At 31.1% G+C, this 19446-nt stretch overlaps 2 protein-coding genes across 2 annotated transcripts in view; one reads left to right on the top strand and one right to left on the bottom strand.

The window, feature by feature from the left end:
* Positions 1 to 4039, top strand: part of LOC111696952 (CDC42 small effector protein 2-A) — a gene marked incomplete at its 5' end in the record, with an annotated part of 5053 nt that extends 1014 nt beyond the window's left edge. Inside the window, 4 exon segments of the mRNA XM_023466770.1 lie at positions 1504 to 1714; positions 2225 to 2305; positions 2988 to 3048; positions 3693 to 4039. Coding sequence (XP_023322538.1) covers positions 1647 to 1714; positions 2225 to 2305; positions 2988 to 3048; positions 3693 to 3773 — 291 coding nt within the window. The 3' untranslated portion in view covers positions 3774 to 4039.
* Positions 4040 to 5835: 1796 nt separating this feature from the next.
* LOC111696945 (nuclear pore membrane glycoprotein 210) lies at positions 5836 to 18555 on the bottom strand. The gene is made up of 24 exons (XM_023466762.1): positions 18330 to 18555; positions 16843 to 16982; positions 16441 to 16550; positions 15869 to 15994; positions 14678 to 14767; positions 13984 to 14125; positions 13777 to 13895; positions 13279 to 13400; positions 13102 to 13210; positions 12925 to 13050; positions 12709 to 12819; positions 10889 to 10963; positions 10740 to 10820; positions 10092 to 10293; positions 9792 to 9933; positions 9277 to 9351; positions 8952 to 9016; positions 8672 to 8819; positions 8471 to 8534; positions 8030 to 8149; positions 7475 to 7628; positions 6820 to 6889; positions 6189 to 6321; positions 5836 to 6037 (listed from the first exon to the last, which is right to left on the bottom strand). Exons 1-24 carry the CDS (start codon positions 18479 to 18481, stop codon positions 6002 to 6004), a joined length of 2712 nt encoding a protein of 903 aa, XP_023322530.1. The 5' UTR covers positions 18482 to 18555; the 3' UTR covers positions 5836 to 6001.
* Positions 18556 to 19446: the final 891 nt, after the last annotated feature.

The raw sequence follows: 19446 nt of genomic DNA, 5'->3' as shown, positions 1-19446 counted from the left end.
GGGGGGGGGGGGCGAAAGGGGCACACACTACTCTGCCGCTTTAGTAATTGTAAATTGGCGGTACAGTCCAAAGTAGGACTTCAAAGGTTGGCCCAGTTCGGATATTCAAATGTACACCGGTGGGGCGTGTAAAGAAAGAGAAGTAGATTAAGAAATTTTTTTCGCTGAATTTGGGAAAAGTTATGATTTTTGGGGAAAATGTATATATTTTTAAGTAAAAAGTATTATAAAAAAAGAATGGAAATTTACTTGTCTTCTATTTTTTTCATTTTTCCCCCAGATCTTCAAAAATCATGAATTTTAAAAATATACACCCACTTCAAAGTAATTTTATTCTTTAATCAAATTTCAAAAGTTGAGCTATTTAAAAAAAATATTGTGTGTGGTTGAAAGTGTAGGTTTTAACAACTTCTTGCAATTTTTGTGTACTTAAGTAGTGTTTTTAAACTAAACCTTTCCTTTTCCCACAATAATTGTTGGCATTCATGTTCTAAATCAACAAAGAAAAAAATCACTGAATGTGCCTGTTTAGATTGAAATCAAAACATATTTTATAGAAAGGTTTAAGATTAACTAAAATTAACGATTTTCATTAACAATAAGTTTACTCTTCGATCTTTTTGGTCATGAATGAGTCTGGTTTAAGGTTAACTAAAATTAACGATTTTTATATAGCAATAAGTTTTGTGGTCAAAGAAATCAGATATTTCACATCTCATGTTAGATTCCAGTAAAAGTTATTTTTACTCCTCCTCTCTAAGATTCGCTTTTAAAAATTCATATCGGAGCTTTTGGGAATACAATGAAGGAATGAAAGTTCAAATTTTTTAATTTTGTTCAATAGCATTTTTCCATCACATATTGCAGTTTTACTAACAAAAAATTAGTTCATTACAACAAAAATAAATAAAACTAAATCTTTTTTCACCTATTTAAGATAAACCTTATCTCTACTAAAACAATTAGTTTACAAGTATCAGTTTCATCTTTTACAGATTTTCAGATAAAACAAGTTGTTCGTCTAAGGCTTACTCTACCGTTTCCATCCTTTCATTACGTTGACTGAGTCCCACTAGAAATTATATTGAAGATAAGAAAATAAGTGTTCAAAACATGATTTGAAGTTTTATAGTATCAACATTATGTTTAATGCTATGCATTCTTCAGGATACTAATTTGGTGATTTGATATAATATCTATATATTAGTTATATCTAGCCAAACAGCTGGACCATATTTGATATAATATCTATATGTTAGCTATATCTAGCCAAACAGCTGGACCATATTGGCTGAAACGTTTTGAGGGAACCCATGGGTGCCCGGATCGGGTGGTTGACATAGGCTAAAAAATCTTTTTTTCAAAAATCGAATTTTTTTCTGTGTTAATAAAATTATACAGGCAACGCTGGGCACTTCAGCTAGTATGTATAAAAATAACCTCTTTTATAATAGTGTACATTATTTTTTTATCCAGAATCACCAACTTTTCAGTATGTTTCAGGTTGAACGCGTTCGTCAGAAATACTAATCTTCCAACCCGGTATCCAATTTCTAAAATCTGAAAATGTCATGAAAATCGCTTGAAATCCGAACAAGGTTCAGAAATATTGATAAATCTCTACTGCGTCATCCCTCATCAAGATCATGGCCGGAGAGTTTTGGTTCCAACTTTTCTCATGTGTTGCAGAGCAGGAGCAAGAACAAACTAGAAGGTCTATTTCTAAAATAGTATGCGTAATCTCTCTCATAAATATTTCTTATGTTGTAATATTTTGGAATTGTATTTTGTATATATTGCCAAATATTAACAAAGGAGTTGAGTTTTTGCCACTAACTCTGATTTTCTAATCTCTATATCTTTGTAACCCAAGGTCGTAGACCTTAGAAATTTCAAACTATTAATACTTGTAGATAAAATAATTTAAGTATGAAATATCAAAGGCTTGCACCATCAGGTTGCAAATATATTGGGATCAGAAGATTTGAGTTTGTGGCAAAAACTCAATTCCTTTACCAAAAATTATTTAATTCTTAGAAAAAAACGCTTGTATATGATTATTGCTTTAATATACTTTCTCATCACTTTTAAGCGTGAATTTACTCAGTCTTTATAAGATAATTTTTCTAAATGAGATTGTATTGGCATCTCATCTAACGCATTTCTTGTTTGGTTATCATTGTTTACCTGACCAACTTTTTAATGATATTTTTATTTGTAACAGAAGGCCCCGGATTGATCGGTCTATGATTGGCGAACCTATGGATTTCAGACATACAGGACATGTTGGATCAACAGATTTAGGGTTAGTATATCTAAGTTATACTTAGAATTATGATTATTACTAAAATTGCTAGGTTTTTTTTGCGCTTCGCTCTCTAATTTTAATTTCTGGGTAGTAGTCAGTATCTATCATAGTTCCTTTAGATCTAGAAAGTATCTATCCTGGTTCCTACAGACCTATAAAAATGTGGCTTTCGTAAATTCGTACATCAATAAATTCAACAGTAAAATATTTTTCGTATTCAAAAATTGAATGTAACTACCAAGGTAGAATACTGCCTAGTGTAGTATTTATGGATCAATAGCAACCAAAATTATTTATAAGAATCAAGAAAGATACTGTCTATAGATCTATAGGAACCATGATAGATACTGTCTAGGGTAGTATTTATAGATCTATAGGAACAAGAATAGATGTAGTCTAGTGTAGTATTTATATATCTATAGGAACCAGGATAGATACTGTCTAGTGCAGTATTTATATTTCTATATGATCCAGGATAGATACTGTCTAGTGTAGTATTTATATATCTATAGGAACCATGATAGATACTGTCTAGTGTAGTATTTATATATCTATAGGAACCAGGATAGATACAGTCTAGTGTAGTATTTATATTTCTATAGGAAACAGGATAGATACTGTCAGTTACTTGTCAGATTCTGGATATCAAAATATCAAAGTTATTTCATACTTATTTCAGGTGTATCCCGTCTTTTCAGTCTCAGATGAGCGGGAAGGGAGGAGAGCAAGTCAACCTTCAGGTAAGAAATAATCAAAATTAAATATAAATTTCAAGTTTCAAGTGACCCTCCACTTTAGGAGGACCATGCCCGATTCACAACGAGACCCTTTAAACCTTTATCTAATCAATAATGTGGAAGATATCGTATTTTTATATCTTGAAGTATTCAAATCTCACATTTTACTCCATCGTTTAATTCTACAACGAGAAATCTGCGAGTCAGTTAAGAGAAATCACAGTTGAAAATAGTAAATTTTTTAAAGAGACATCACGGATATCTCATTTATTCTTGGTCGGTTAGACAAAGGTTTAAGGGTACCGTTGTAAACCGGTCAAACAATAACAGAGGTTTAAAAATATTTGAGTTTTGAATCAATAAGTTTTTTTTTGGGGGGGGGGGGAAGGAATGTTGAAAAAACTTTTCTACACTGAGCTGGGGACAAAAAAATAAGTCCTTGAAATTAAACGAAAGAATCCAGAAATATGTTAAGCCTTAAAATGTATTTAAAAAGTGAATATTTAATGGTTATAGTTAAAAGTTCCTAATCTTTTAATTTTTTTAGCTAATTTAAAATGCCTTTCTTTATTAGACAAAATTTAATAAAATTTGTAAGTTTTTGTGTTTAATTCATAATAAATAAACAATTGTTTCGATATATTTAGATCAGATGTTTAATTCAGGTTCCTCAAATTTTGAATGCGAGAAGCATACACGAATTACAAAGACATTCCATCAAGGCGTGATGGAACTTAACTTACTAACTAAAAATCAGTAGCTGTATACATTTGTACGATAGAGAATTGAAAAATATGAAGATTTGCAACTGCTTCTGAATGATCTGCTTTCACTAAAGTATTATAAATATAAAAACAGAAACTACATAAATTGGACTGTTTACTTATATGTGATATATCTTATACATTACAAGAAACCTTGGCCTACAGCCTGCACAATACTTTAATCGTGGATGTTACTTATTATTTCAAAATAAATTATGTTTACTCTTCGATCTTTTTGGCCATGACTGAGTGAGTAGATCAAAAACTATGTTATTAGCTCACATGGATGAAACCGGGACGTAATAAGTTCTTTTGTTTCATCTCTGTACACAGGATTCTAAATTATAGTTCAATCATGGAAATTATATCTTTAGATCTCTGCTACTACTACTTCTTTACGTTTTTTTTATAAAAAACGATAGTTTTTTTAACAGGAATTTTCAAAAGATTTTGACAAAAACTATCGTTTTTTACTAAGTGAACGATTTTTAGAACAAAATTTTTAAAAATTACTGAATAAACCATTTTACTGAAGGCTCGATTACTGAGAAAACGAGCAAAATAGATGGAAAATTAGCGATATTTTGAGAACGAACGAAATCAATTTTTTTTAACGTTTGAAAAAAAATTAAATGGTTCACGATTATCACGAACTAACGATATAAAATGAGGCAAACGCGCCCATCTCCACATAAATATTGTAAAAATTTTTTTTTTAATTGGTGGCGAACTAGGGAGCAAATCCTGTAACAGGATTTTAAAACATTTTTAGAGATTTTCAAGTCTGAGCAAAATTCTCGAAAAAAGTGTTGCAAAACAAATGATAAGCTTAATGAATAAACATCAAATCTTATATAAGTTTCAATTTGGAATTTAATCTCAGAGTCATAACACTGGAACCAATTTTACAGTTATTGAGTACAGTTAAACCTTGAATAAGCCCAACATCGAAAGAATTCATCAAAAGTCGTTTTCCTCACTTTCTGAGCTCTTTAAAACTGTTCCCGCAAATTCATGGCTATTTATTAATTTTAGCAAATACTGAAATTTACGTAAAGTTAAAACCCATTGAAAGATTGTCAAGACGATATTTGATAAATTCTGTCGATGTATGGCTTATTCAGGGTTTAACTGTACAATATATAATGCATAATATAATGCAGATCTTTGGTTTAACAATTAAACAAATAGTTTAAATGACATGAGTCTCATCCTAAACAGTGGAGGTTCGTGTTCACCGAGGGTCGTTTTTTCCCTTATTTAAATAAATTACAAAATCTGATAAATTTCTTTTCCTTTGATTTGCAAATTATACTTCATATCAGCTCAGTGGAAATAACTTGAATGACCAGCAAATGTATAACTTGAAAAAGCTGCTGAATGGTTAGCGACAGACAAACTTACCTTAAATATATCAAAAAACTAAAGACATGATTTTCATACCTTGTTTGTTTTTATCTGAATTAAGTCTAAAAATGAATGAATGTAAGCTGAGAACGGTCAGAAACAAAATCGCTGTTGGTTTAAATGTAGATAAAATTTGGCTGTCGACTGAATTAAATAACCATCGACCGAATTTAATTTGGTCGGGAGCAAATTTAAAATGAATTTTAATTGACTGATTTTGAAAATTCGAACGCAAAAAAATATAATTTTTAAGGTTAAAATTTTGGAAATCCGTACATGTTAAAAAAAAATGTGTACAATTCCGGTAAACACCGCACTATGAAAGTTGTATGATCCGAGCTGGAACGACAAGTATTGTATAATGCATTCAGTCCAGTCTGGACTACCCATGGTGTAAAGTCGACCCAGAACGTTTTTAGCAACAAATGTTACCAGGCAAGATCACAGTGAACCGTACAATTTAAATCCTTACTATTTGTACATTTTGGCCACCCTGAAGTTGCTTTTTTCGAAAAAACTGTACGTTTGTATCCAACAAACGTCAAACATGTTTTTGTAACTTTTCAATACACAATATTGCAAACTAAACGTATAAATTAATGAATCGAATACAACTATGTGGGATCATTGGATTGTCATTTATTTGCGTGTACTACTAATATAGAGGTTTATAAAGAGGAATATTGTACAAAAAAAACACGACATAACTGGTGTAATTAGAAAAAAAAAACATTTATGTTATATTCTGCAGGTTTCATCTCAAAGTTGTTGGTTAATACAGACACTTAAATGGATTTCAAATTTTCTGCAACAGCTTCTACCTAGAGTAAATAAAACATTTCTATAGCTTTTTATGAACAACCAATAGGATGACAAGTTGACGGTATTGTAAATGAAGCGCTATTTTGCAAATTGGAATGTCATAAGTAACCATGCGTTAATTTCCAAATCTGTGTACATTTTTTTCATTACCTTCGCATCTGTTGTCAAAGTTAGCTCAATAGTCTCAGATATTTCCAAATATTCGTCCTCCTCCCCATTTGATGAAACAGGATGACCAAAGGAACGAGGCAATTTTGCTCCCACGCTGTTTAGCACAGATTCTCTAAAAATAATCAAGATATATGAAAATAAAACAAAAATTACTATAAAAAATGATTATTTGCCACATACTTTATTTTTCTAACTCTTATATCTTTCCAACCTTTGTCGTGGACATCTGATATTTAAAATGTTGAATTCTGTTAGATCAATGAACAAAAGGTTAACACCAACAGGTTGCAAAAATATAATAATTAGAAAATTATTGATTGTGGCGAGTGTTCAATTTATTTGTTTGAAATTTGCCCTGACAGACAAGTTATTAATATTTTGGGTTCCCGTATATTATGTTCCCGTTACATCGTTATGAAGCACTTTTTAAATCACAATAGACGACATTTTAGTATTGAAGTTATAGATTTTAACATTTAAAATCGAAAGTAACCTTTTTTCTACAGATCCATGTTGAATATTGCTTTCGCAAGAGATACACGTTACATTTTAAATATATTATGTTTTCAAAAAAACTTTTATAATACTAATAATTATGCAAACTGCTCACCTGTACTCCTTGATAGATATTTCAATATCTACATCCCCTTTCAATCCTTGAGGGCTAAAGATCTGGGCAGCTGAAATAATGCATGAATATATTCCATTTAAGATCAAAATGCTATATCCTCTAAATAATTCTAAAACTTTTATGGGAAGAGAATTTTCAATCCGGATGAACATTCTGAAAAAAATGGTATTGGTAAGGCCCTTGTCAGTTCCAGTTAAGTTTAAATCATGTTCTTCTAAATAAGTTTAAAGATGTGTGGAAAATATGTTTTGTAACCGCACGTTTTTAAAAAACCTAAAGTTGAATAGATATACCATTTTATTTTGTTTGAATATATAATATATAATGACATTATGAACTAACAGATGATTTTCGTACAATTTTTTAAAGTATGTTCTCATGGATAATGAAGCATCGGATGAACCATTAACATCAGATAGAGACAATCTGAACTTTATATATTTTTTTACATTTGATAGTCTTAATACACCGAATCAATTGGAAACAAACAACAGATATACACGTTTTTAGTTTCAAGACACCATGCCCTGTAATAAAAGGGACAAATTAATTTTTGTAAAGTCGTCTTTGAAATCTGATCAGATATATGTTAGTAATCTTACAGATTTAGGGTTGTCACTTGTTAGATACTTACGTTTTGATGGAATGAAAATAGAGCTTAAATGTTCTGAAGGTTTTGGGAGTTGTATTCCGGAGCAAGGTTCCAAACACTTTAGCTTTGTTGTATCTGACACCTTGAACTCTATGTTAAGACTTGTAATGTTCTCAATACTTCTTCCCTCAGCATCCTGAAAGTATTGTCATTAGGTTTTGTGTCCATTTACAATTTATATTATGCATTTAAGTTTTTGAGCTATAAAAATATAGAAGCAATTTAATATCTATACATTTATTAAAAAACAGCTACAAGATGAAAAATCTGAAAAATTTTACCTTTTTGAATTTCTAATAAGACATTCCTGTTTTTAGTTTTTTTTTTTAACTTGGAGGGGTAAAAGAATGAGACTTAAGTACTTAAAAGGTTTTAATATCAAATATATTTTTCTGTTATAAATATTTACTCTTACTTAGACTAGCCAACCTTCATATTCAATGTTTTCATTTAAAAAGTTAAAACCTATGATTAAAAACCCTGACATTTTTGTTAAAATATTTTAAACCAACATCATGAATAATTTGTTTAATATACCTTAACAATAAAGTCAAGTTGAATATCACGGTGGGAGTACAAGTTTATTCTTCCAGTCTCCTCATCCACTACACCTCCATTGTACGTTGAGCCTCCCTTTCTTGGTACTGTTGCACGAATCTAGGTTTTTTCAATTGAGCATGGTTTCAAAACATACGGATATCTGACTGCCCAATCTACTGGTTAATAACCATAGATATTTCAAACAATGAATTAGCAAATAGCTAGTCTAAGTTTGAAATATCAAAGGTTCACACCATCAGGTTGGGAAGATAGGAAGGTTGGGATTTTAAAATATTAGTTTGTGGCATACATTCAATTTCTTTGCATGCAGTTTTGAAAAAAAACTTAGCTATTTTTTTTAAGTCACAACAATCTAATATATATCTAATATTTCATATTGAACTCAGCTAAATATTATTGAGAGTTATCAATTTTCACCTGGCTTATCTTGGCTGGTTCTGTACAGATGAGATTAAATACACGATTCTGCAGGGCAGGTTTACTAATCATTACAAACAGATATTAAGTTATCAAAACATGAAACAATTGACTTTTTTTACATGAGATGCGAAAATGTATTTATTTATCTTATAATATTTAAAAAGAACTAAGCAAAGATTTTTCAACTCTGCTTTTTACCTGTTTGTAAAGGATGGTTTGTTGCCAACAGTAAGGAATCCAATTGTTTCTCCAAGGCTGAGACAAGTTGCTTCAAGAACATAATAATCTTGAGCAGGTTGGGTTGTTGTTAAGACAACACGTCCTACTGACTCGTCTTCAGCTCCAGCTAAACAAATAATTACTAAAAATAAGAAGTGATTCTATCAAACCAGGAAAAGTTTGAAGATCCCGTACCAACCTTGCATTCGAAATTTTTTTTAACGTCTGGAGTTACCCAGATCCTGGGTTAGTCCATTACCTAGAGTGTAGAAGGAAGATGGCTTCCCAACCCAAGGTAAAGGTCCTCCGCTGAGTACAACTCGTCTATCAAATGCCAATTATTCCTGTCATGAAATGCGTAACAGTTGATTAAAGAGTAATAATCTCCCAATTCATATCTTTGTTCAAATTGTAGTTTTACGATGGTGTAACAATAAAAAGTTAAAAAATACATTTTTTGCACACTGCGCAATGCGCATACATTTGTACTTAAAACCGTTTTTACCGTTTTACGGGGTCGCATATCTACAAATAACTGATGTTTATTGTATATTTGGTGTGGATAATAAAATATAAAAGCTTCCCTTGATGTACCCAAAGCAAGAATAACATTGAACTTCTCACCATTCCTCCGCATGGGTTCAACAAACTCAAGGCTTCTGCAATTGAAATTTTTATTATTTTCAAACTGTTTGGAATATTCAGGTTGTGTTAAACTATATGGATTTTAATCTAAAGGTTTAGATACATTAATAAATGAAATAAAAACCACTAAAAATCAATTCACCAGTTTAAAATGTTGCTTCCTCATTCGGGAATAAGTTTTAAGTATAATATAATCAAAAAGTTTAATTATCATTCTATTTAATGTGAAAGAAATTTTCTACACTTTTAAATTTTTTTTCAATATTCAATATTTGTATGTAAATAGATAAAATACAGTCAGAAAGCTAAAGAAAGTTTTTTGAGTAAAGGGAGCTGTAACTATTCAGCAACATGAAGTGCTAATTGTTTAGTAAAAACATCTTTTTCTTCTACTTTAACTATAAATTAATTCCCTTTTTTTGTAAGAAAAATGTTATTAAGGTTGACATCTTACTTATAAGCTGAGAACTGCTTTGAGGATTTAAGAGTGGTACCGTTACTGTTAAGGAATGAAACAGTTAGAATAGTATTCGCTGTCTTTGATCCAACAATTCGTAGAAAAGCGCATCCTCCGTATTCTGTTGAATCTCCTCGATCTTAAATTTAACTATGAACAATGGACAAGATAATAAGATAATTGATATCAATTTTTAAAAAATCTTAAAGATTAAATTAGAGTGAAATATGTTAATGAAAATTCAAATCAATTAAAAATTGCTCAATTTAAAATTAATTTATCAGAATTTAAACTTACATGATTTCCCCTGGTATGAAAAATCCTTAGAGTTGCTGAGCTTGACTTGAAATTCTAGATCGCTACAATCATCATAAAGTATCTTCTCCCCTGTCGTTGGATGTCCACCATAAGCAGCGATTGGTATCATCATTTCAGTATTTATATGTCCTTCAGATGTCGAGTTTAAGATCTCTATATCAAGAACCTCCATGATGAAAATCTATCATAAAAAAAGAATTGAGCACTTGCCGTTTTAAACCAGATAGTGTAAATCTTTGATATTTGAAATTATGACATTGATCTAGCAAAACTCATATTTATAGCTTCTTTAAAACTGGCCCAAACAGTTGGGATAGGTCTGAATAATATTTTTTGTTGTAACATTATCAAAAAATAATTCGTTTGGAAAAAATAAAATTTTTTTAAATGTCTGCCGCAAACCATACTTTAACGTCAACAGAACTCTAAAACTATTTCCCATTTGATATCCATAATTTCAAAATGAAAATAATATAACGAAGTGTCCTATATGGAGTTGTTTCAAAGACAATTCCTAATTTTTAATGTAATGTTATGCACACTACATATTTTATTTAAAATACATGAAAATGTGCATCAAAGTTTGCGTATTGAATTAATCCAACAAACAAATTAAGAATTTGGTACCTTTGCTGTAAAGTTGTTATGCATACTAGAGGCCATACCAGTGGTTACGTTAATAATTCCTGGTCCACCCAAGATCTTTACCTTTACAAACATATTTTATGAATATCAACAGAAAAAGAAACAAGAAACTGTTAGTTTTTTAAATAAACCTTTCCATCAGCAGAAACTCTGGCCAAGTCTTCAGGTTCGACATGATATTTAAAAGTTTGGCCTCCTCCAGTAGCCTGGAACAGGAATAAAAATGAACACATGCAAACTGATAAATAAAAGCATATTTTTGCATAAATATTGAATATCTATAAAGAAAGGAGAAGGTTGAAATTCTAAATTTCAATTTTTGACAAGGTAATCTAATATAGTATATAAGCATCAGTATTCTTAATAGACAGATTAAGTGAAAATGCATTGCATATTGTTATATGTATATACAATACATTGTAAAAATAAATTAATTTACGGTGCCATGCAATGTATGCAAACTTGCGCAATTTCGCAATTTATAGTTTCTTGCTAGCATTAAAATGGCCACATGGTAAACCCTTGATTTGAAAATGTAGCCAAAACAATAATGATACATAAAGATGTGAATTACATAAAAATGTGAATTACATAAAGATGTGAATTACATAAAGATGTGAATTACATAAAGATGTGAATTACATAATAATGTGAATTACATAAAGATGTGAATTACATAAAGATGTGAAATACATAAAAATGTGAATTACATAAAGATGTGAATTGAGCGAGTTTTTTTAAAACAGTAAACCGTACATATGTTTCTTCTGCTAGTGTTAAGAATTTGTTTGTTTATATTTATTTCAATTGCTTAATGTTGAGCTTAGTTATATGAGTTAGATTGTTCTTCTTTAATCTTTACTGTTTATCTGGCAGAAATGCTGCAGACACATCATAAGTGACCACTGACCATGACACATTTTGCAGAATATCAAAACAGCCTTTCACCGTTTACATAAAATATTCGCCAGCGGAGATAAATTTATCATTTATTAGGTAAACTAATTCCTAACAAAAACTAGTTCGTATTCGTCCCTTAATTCCAATGTTTATTGGAACATTCTTGTTAAGCAAGATGGACAGCATCTCTTGGATGCACAGGCGGTTTCAGGGGGGGTGGTAGTCCATTCCCCTCTGAGTGAAATTAGGGGGGGTGTACCCCCCTGGATTTTTACAAAGTCATTACTCCAAAGGCTTTTGACCTGGAACAGGTCATCTATGACCCCTGACAGGTTGGTCAACCTGGGACGGATGGCAATGCATCCCAAGAGGCTTGCCTCAATTTCAGACAACAGAGTTTTAAATGCCTTTATTTCAAGTGGTCCAAGAAAACTAAATTATAGTAGATTGGAGGGATTTTTTTTGCCTTACTCTGGCATTTGCCTAGCTACCCTGTACTTAAAGGTAAAAGAAACTGTAATTTTAGGAGGATAAACAGACTTTTTAGCAATAGAGGGGGGTAATATATTATTTTACCCCCCCCCCTTCCTATGTTAAATCCTGAAACCGCCCATGCTTGGATGAAAATGATTTTGAATAAAGATAGATGAAGACAAGAGAAAACAGAATTTAAAGACTCTGATTTTGTAAATATCAGAGATGGTTGTTCAGTTAAGTAATGAACACATGAATAATCAGAGGGAAAATCCGAACACCAGCAAGCACATCAAAAAGCACAAGCAAGCATCTGATTCAAAGAATTTGGTCAGAAACTTGCCTATCCTTTCTATCAAGATTAATGAATTAATTTGTTGGCTGTGAAGCTTCTAAATCTGAACATACCCAAGAATCCGAAAGCGAAAGTAGTGAAATTATAAAATGTAAACATGAATTTCTATTATGAACATATGTATCTATTATTATTTGTGTTCAGTAAAGTCCAATGTTTTCTCTATTCATAAATTTTAACCTGTCCAACTTTTGTCTCTGTCGAGCTATATTTTATTTGTACCTTGTAAGTAAGCTGGTAATCATGGTTCTCCTTGTGATTAGGATCCCAGGGTAGTTTCGTCATATCAGGAGTCATCAATATATCTTCATATATCCTGAACTCGCTCACTGCCTAAATAGATTATTAAAAGAGTAAGACAAACATATCATGCACATATTTTGTATTTGCATTGAATAATGAGTTTAACGATTTCCATTGATGTTTAAATTCATAAACCTTGATATGTGGCGTTATTTCACTCTCTTCATCATCAGCTCCAATTGTTGATCGTAAGCTAGCTCGTATTTGACCAACTCCAACAGCTAAAGTTTCCACTATAGCCCAAAGACCATTCTCTGATACCTGAAGGTTTAAGATAAAACATAAGAACTTCAATATAAAAATGAGTTTTACCTGTTTGACTTCAAACTGTTTTCCAAATGTTGTTTTAGTCAGAATATTGTTTGACGGATAAATTTCTTGTTCATTCTCGTCATAAATTTTAACAGTGATATTGTACACCCTAAAATAAAGACAAAAAATCAAATCAGAAAGAAAGAATCTGTTGAAAACCCAGTGTTTTTATAATACCTGTTAATAATCAGCTGTTTTGAATGGGGAAATGGGTGAGATACAATCTTCATGCTGTGTGGTGATGTTACCCGAATAGGAGCCCCTTTAACGATTGTCCCCTCTGCATCATGCACTAGAATCTTAATGGAAAATGTTTGTAATTACTTGAAGCTGCATATACGTTACATAATAAGATTGAAGATAACTAATTCACCAAGGGTATCTGATGCCGCTGTTATTAATGCATCCAGAACAAAGTTATAGAGATGTTTGCCGGCCAAACTACGATTTTCTAATTTTATATCTTTGCAACCCAACGTCGTAGATCTTTCATATTTAAAACTTTGAATCATGTTAGATTTCAAAATCTAAGGATAAGCCCCCTAGAACAAATTCCTGTATATGGGCCTCTGAAGGTAACCAATTACAACGTAAAAGCTTGACATTAAAACCTTTAAAAATAAAAAGTTTGTGATTTCAGTCAAACAATATCTACTTTTAACCCGGGTTAATTACCGTTGTTTCCTCTCCAGGTTCTATACCAACAATGACACCTCGCTCTTGATCTATCTTTGCAACCTTCTCATTCTTCACCGATATTCTGTACTCAGCAGACTCTCCTTTCAGTTCTAATACTTGAAAAAAGATATGAACAATAATTTCTTTTAAAATTCATCAAATTATTCATTATTATCTTTGTTGAATATTGTCTGTTATACTTACTTTCCAGTTTGGGCTCCTGTTTTGTTCCAATATTCTCGAACAAAGATATCTCGATTTCTCCTCCTGGCATTATGTACGGACCGTCTGGTTCCACGATTAAGGGAGATTTAACTCGAATATCCAGCGTAGGAGATTTTACATTCTGAATTGTTTTAATTATTTACAACTATACTTTAGAGGGCAGTTAGAATAATTTTACTTTACCAAGGTTTCCGAAGACCAATGAGGGATGTTTTGCAGGCAAAATTGGTCGAGGGAACCCGTGTTTAAGTAAACTTTTTAACTCCCCGAAAAAGTGGTTGTACACAATTTTTTCGTCTTTTGAAATGAAATTGCACGAAAACTTGCCGAGCGGGTCATTATTTTATTTAATCTTCCCAAGGGACTTAAAGTCCCTCTGATGGGTGAATCATAGGTCAGTTATGTTGGTAAAAAGGCGGTAAAGTGCTATTTTGCTTTTTTTCAATGTAGATTTTCATGAACTAGAAGTAATGATTAAAAATATATATGAAATAAATAAAACTAAATTGAACTAACTCCTCATTTTAATTGTTTGAACGATTGTATAAAAACACTTAAGAGCTAAAAGATATATTTACTATTTTTACTTTTGATGTTATCGTATATATGTGATGTTTTTATTTAATCAATTACGATTTATGAATCAAAATTGAAGATGAGTTTGAATAGATACCTTATAAAACGAATCTTCTAAAACAACAAATAATGTTCCTTTCCCTGATCTTGTAGGTACAATATCCACTTCTGCTGAGTTTTGATTTGACTAGAGATAACTTAAGTAATATATTTACCAAAGCAATTATTATATTTATTATTTCTATTTACTTACACAAACACATAAAATTCAATTTAATTTTCATCGTAGACCTGAAGTATTTGATTTTGTTACTACTTCTTAGTTTAGATCGGGACAAAGGAATTGAGTCTTTGCCACAAACTCAAATATTTTAACCCAATATCTTTGATATTTCAAACTCAGACTATTTGATCTAACAGAATTCATATTTGAAATATCTAAAGTTTACAACATTGAGTTCCAAAGATATAGTGATAAGAAAATCAGAGTTTGTGGCAAAGACTCAATTCCTTTTATACAGGAATGTTATTATTAATTAACATTCTATTTGCTGAATTTACTTTGAATTGAGTTCGGTTTTCATTATTACAAATGTTTTAACATTAGATATTTGTAATATACAGTAGACAATAATGGAATCAGGCTGTATACACGGAACCCTATCAACTCTAGAACATGAAAATAAACTGTAGAATGTTCTATAATGTTCATTCTAGTTAATTTCTTTTAGATTAACATAAAGGATTGCACCGTTGGTAAATTATACTCTATTTCACTTCTTTTAAAACTAATTTTTCTTGTTCCCCTAAAAATAAATTCACTGGTAAGTCAAAGGAGCTGAGTTTTTGCCACAAACTCAAATTTTTTAGTCTGTATCTCTGCAACCCATTGTTTATAGACTTTTGACATTTTAACCTAAGAATTCTGACAGCTCAAATATTCTAAATTTGAAATATAAAATATTTACCGCATCTGATTAGAAAATTGGAGTTTGTGGCATACACTCAACTCCTTCAAGCGGCATTACAGGTACAACTTTGTGACCTTGCAGCGTCTCCAAGTTTTTATTTTACGCATGTATGAGGAAAGCTAATTTGTTCAGTTACTTTTAAGTAAATTAAAGTATTTTTGTTCTTCTAAAAAGCTTTGGAGTTATGATCGAAACTATATAAATGTGATTAAGGCATCAAATGAAAAATCTAGTTCGTAAATATTAATGCATAAATGCCCCAAAAGGAGATCCTTGTCCAAAAACACATATTGCATATTCAAATACTTCTGCCTTACCTCGAAGTCTGCTATATCCCTTGAGGAGCCAATTAACCACATCAGCTTGATCCCGTCCAGAGTATCGAACCTGGCACCCTCCTTGTCGAATGCAACCAATTTAAATTCTGAAGCTGGATCGTTAACCTAAGCAATAAGTATGTTTAAACATAAAAGATTTGTATAAAATAAACTGATCTCTAATTACAATCCAATTTTCTAATAATTATATTTTTTATTCATAACAATAAACTTCGTTAGAAAGTTTGAATCATCATGGTTTATTATACAATCATATTAAAAAAGAAGAAAACGGGACAAAAATTTTAAGATTGAAGATAATAGTTCCTTTTTTTAATGGTTTATAAATTATACAAAGAAAAAATTACCCTAATTTGTGGTGTCAAAAATGTGATTTACATGTTTTTATCTTCAAAGTTGACACAGAAATTAATAAATGTGAATAAGTTTTAATTTATCAAACGATTTTTAAGGAAGCTTCGAGCCTCTTTTCTGGTATCAATATTAGCTTTTAACTGTTGATTTTCAAGCCGTAATTATTTCATTGAACTGCATCATTGATAGTTACTCACGTGAAAATTAGTTTTCTTCCCCTCTATTTGTAGTCGGGAAATGGGAGCTACAGCAAGAGAGAATTCTATATTTGGTTTCCGCTCCTCTATACCTTCCCTCACATCTTCAGCTAAACATGATAAGAAATAAGATTAAAATACAATGTAGGTAAGGTATTCGGGAATATGATCAACAAGTTATTTTTTACGCTCATGTTTCAGTAATTGAGCAAAGAAAGTCTTATCAATTATATTAAAATAGGGTTTCAGGAATCAGGACCCCTCGTTTAGTAATAATCTTGGTTTTAATTCTTTCTTTTGCAGTACAATTCATTGGATAAAATAAACAGAGAGACGGACAAAGCAATATATATAATACAATGTTTTAAAGTGTATATATATATTATATATATTAAAAGATACCTATAATTTTGATGTTTGTTCTAGCATTCATATTCGCTGTTCCTGGAACTATCTTGACATCAAGGATATGGCCACACTGAAGGCTTGAATTAAACGACACCGGTATTAATTCTAATACATCATCATTATCCGTACTCCATCTGTCATCAATTTATGTTTTACACGAAGTTTTGAACAAAGTTTTAAACAATGTTCATATAAAAAGTATGTCAAACGCATAAGACCCAAATTTTTTTAATATTCTTATTCTCGATTTAAATAAAGGAATTGAGTTTTAGCAACAAACTTTAAATTTCGAAATTCCAATATCTAAGCGACCTGATGTTGTACACATTTGATATTTCAAACTTAGATTAGTTGAGCTAACATAATTCATAGTTTGAAATATCCAAGGTCTACGACATTTGGTTTGAACAATTAAAGGACCAGAAAATCAGAGTTTGTTGCAAAGACTCAATTCCTTTATTGAATCTAATATGTACTTTTGTAAGGAGAAAATTCAGTAAATTTAAATATCTCATTTGTTTTATCTTTAGTAAAAGCTTTATTTTACCAGACTGTTCTGCTCTTGCAAAAAAAACAGGCTATACAAAGACTCCCCTCCCCCCTTTTTGTTTATTGGTTGAATTGATGGTTTACCAGATAGCATAACAAGATTTTTTTTCATGATTGAATTTTTTAAAAATTTTATTTAAGTGCACGTTTGTAGACCATAAATACATCTTCTGATACATCTTCACCGTAAGTCGTCTTTATCAAAACCCTCTCGGAGACAAACTCCAAACCAAAGCCAGTCCCCGCTCAAATTCATCTGTACTCTCCGACAAAAAAATACAATAAATTTCTACCAAGTGAAAGATTAAATCCATATAACTTTGGAATTATTCCACTTAAGCAATCGGGTATATATTTTCAGAAGTATTATAGATGTTTCAAACTACACCACCAAACCTTCAAACCCTTAACCACTCCTTTTCATCCGGACACGAAGATATACTATCAAATATTTATCTACATTAAAATATTGTCTGTCATGTATAATATAAAACTAGTAAGCTATTCTATCTAACATTTTGGCTACATTAAAATATTTTCATTCATTTTTAATATAAAAACTAGTAAGCTATTTTATAAAACATTTTAACTAAATAAATGTATTGTTATTCATGTTTAATACCTGTAATTTATTACAGGTTTGAAATAAATGTACTTAATGATTATTGGAGACGCTGTGTCCGAGTTTAGGAGCCTAACCATTGAACCAACCTAACCAACGAACCAACCTAACCAACGAACCAATTAGCCAATTAACCAACCAGACTATAATTCTGTTAACCTACGACCCTTCCCCCCCCTCATGTTCTTACAATGTTTCAGAAAAGGGTTGAATCATATGTCAAAACAGAAATTCAATTAGGTCTATATTAACTTCTATAAACTTTTGAATTAAAAAGGAATGTACGACGAAATAACGCATAAACCAATGCCTGTAGCAGCCAACTCTATCTGGTGCAGATAAAGTGTAACCAACATCTTGAGTCTCAGAATAGGGAAGTAAAACTGTTCCTGCTGCTGCACCCAGTGTAAACCCTACTAAGAGAAAATCCAGTAGATTTACCATTCTCCAGTTTTGATCCATTACATTGAGACTGAAGAAAAACTTGTTCGTGATAACACGTTGAGTTTCTTTATTTCTGAAAAAAGGAAATACTCTTGAATAATAAATATACTAATAAACTAAAATTCACTTGGCCCTCGGCCTCCTAGGTTTGTTAAATAAAAAGTTGTCGTAATATATAAATGATCCTCAAAATATCAAACGAAAGACCCGAACACTGCTTATTCCAAAATAAAGAACAAGAATCAAGGCAGTGCGAAAATACAATGGTTAAAGTATGGAAAATAATCACAATCAGCTTCTTCTGTCCTAGCTTTAAATAAAAATTAAGTAAAATGAATATGATTAACTGTTATATAATTTTAACTTTTAACTATATATATGTATCTTATTCTGTATATTGTATGAGTATAAGAGAAGAAATGCATGTTTGCAGAACGGATTCACCTGGTAAACCCAGGCTAGCGCTCTTCACACTAAACCAACAGGGATTGGTCCACGAAAGTCTATAGCTATACGTTGGGAAGCATTATCAATTAGAAAATTATGTGTAAAAATCTTAGTTTTGGATGGGGGGGGGGGGGTTAGGGGTAAGGTTATCGTCACCGGCGACCCTTTCATATACGAAAGATTTAATTATTTCGGATTTTTTTTTTGTGTGCGCTAGAACCAAACTCATGGTCCTTCTAATCGGAAAACCTAAAAGTACGTATGTCATACGTATTTATACATATTTCTTTGTTTCTTAAGTAAAAATACGAATTTTCATACGTAAAATACGTAAAAAATTTTATATCTGTATGAATTACATAGTTTTAGGTTTTTCCCTTTACGTAGGCATACAAGGTGTATCAAGAATGCGAATGACACTGTAATGAATTGAGTCTTTGTCACAAACTCAGATTTCATAATCCCTATATATTTGAAACCCAATTTCGTGGACCTTAGATATTTCAAACTATTAATTCTGATAGGTAGAATAATAT

The sequence above is a fragment of the Eurytemora carolleeae genome, unplaced genomic scaffold (genome assembly GCF_000591075.1).
Source record: "Eurytemora carolleeae unplaced genomic scaffold, Eaff_2.0 scaffold244, whole genome shotgun sequence".
NCBI classification, from domain to species: Eukaryota; Metazoa; Arthropoda; class Copepoda; order Calanoida; family Temoridae; genus Eurytemora; species Eurytemora carolleeae.
This window is presented reverse-complemented; position numbering and strand designations above follow the sequence as displayed.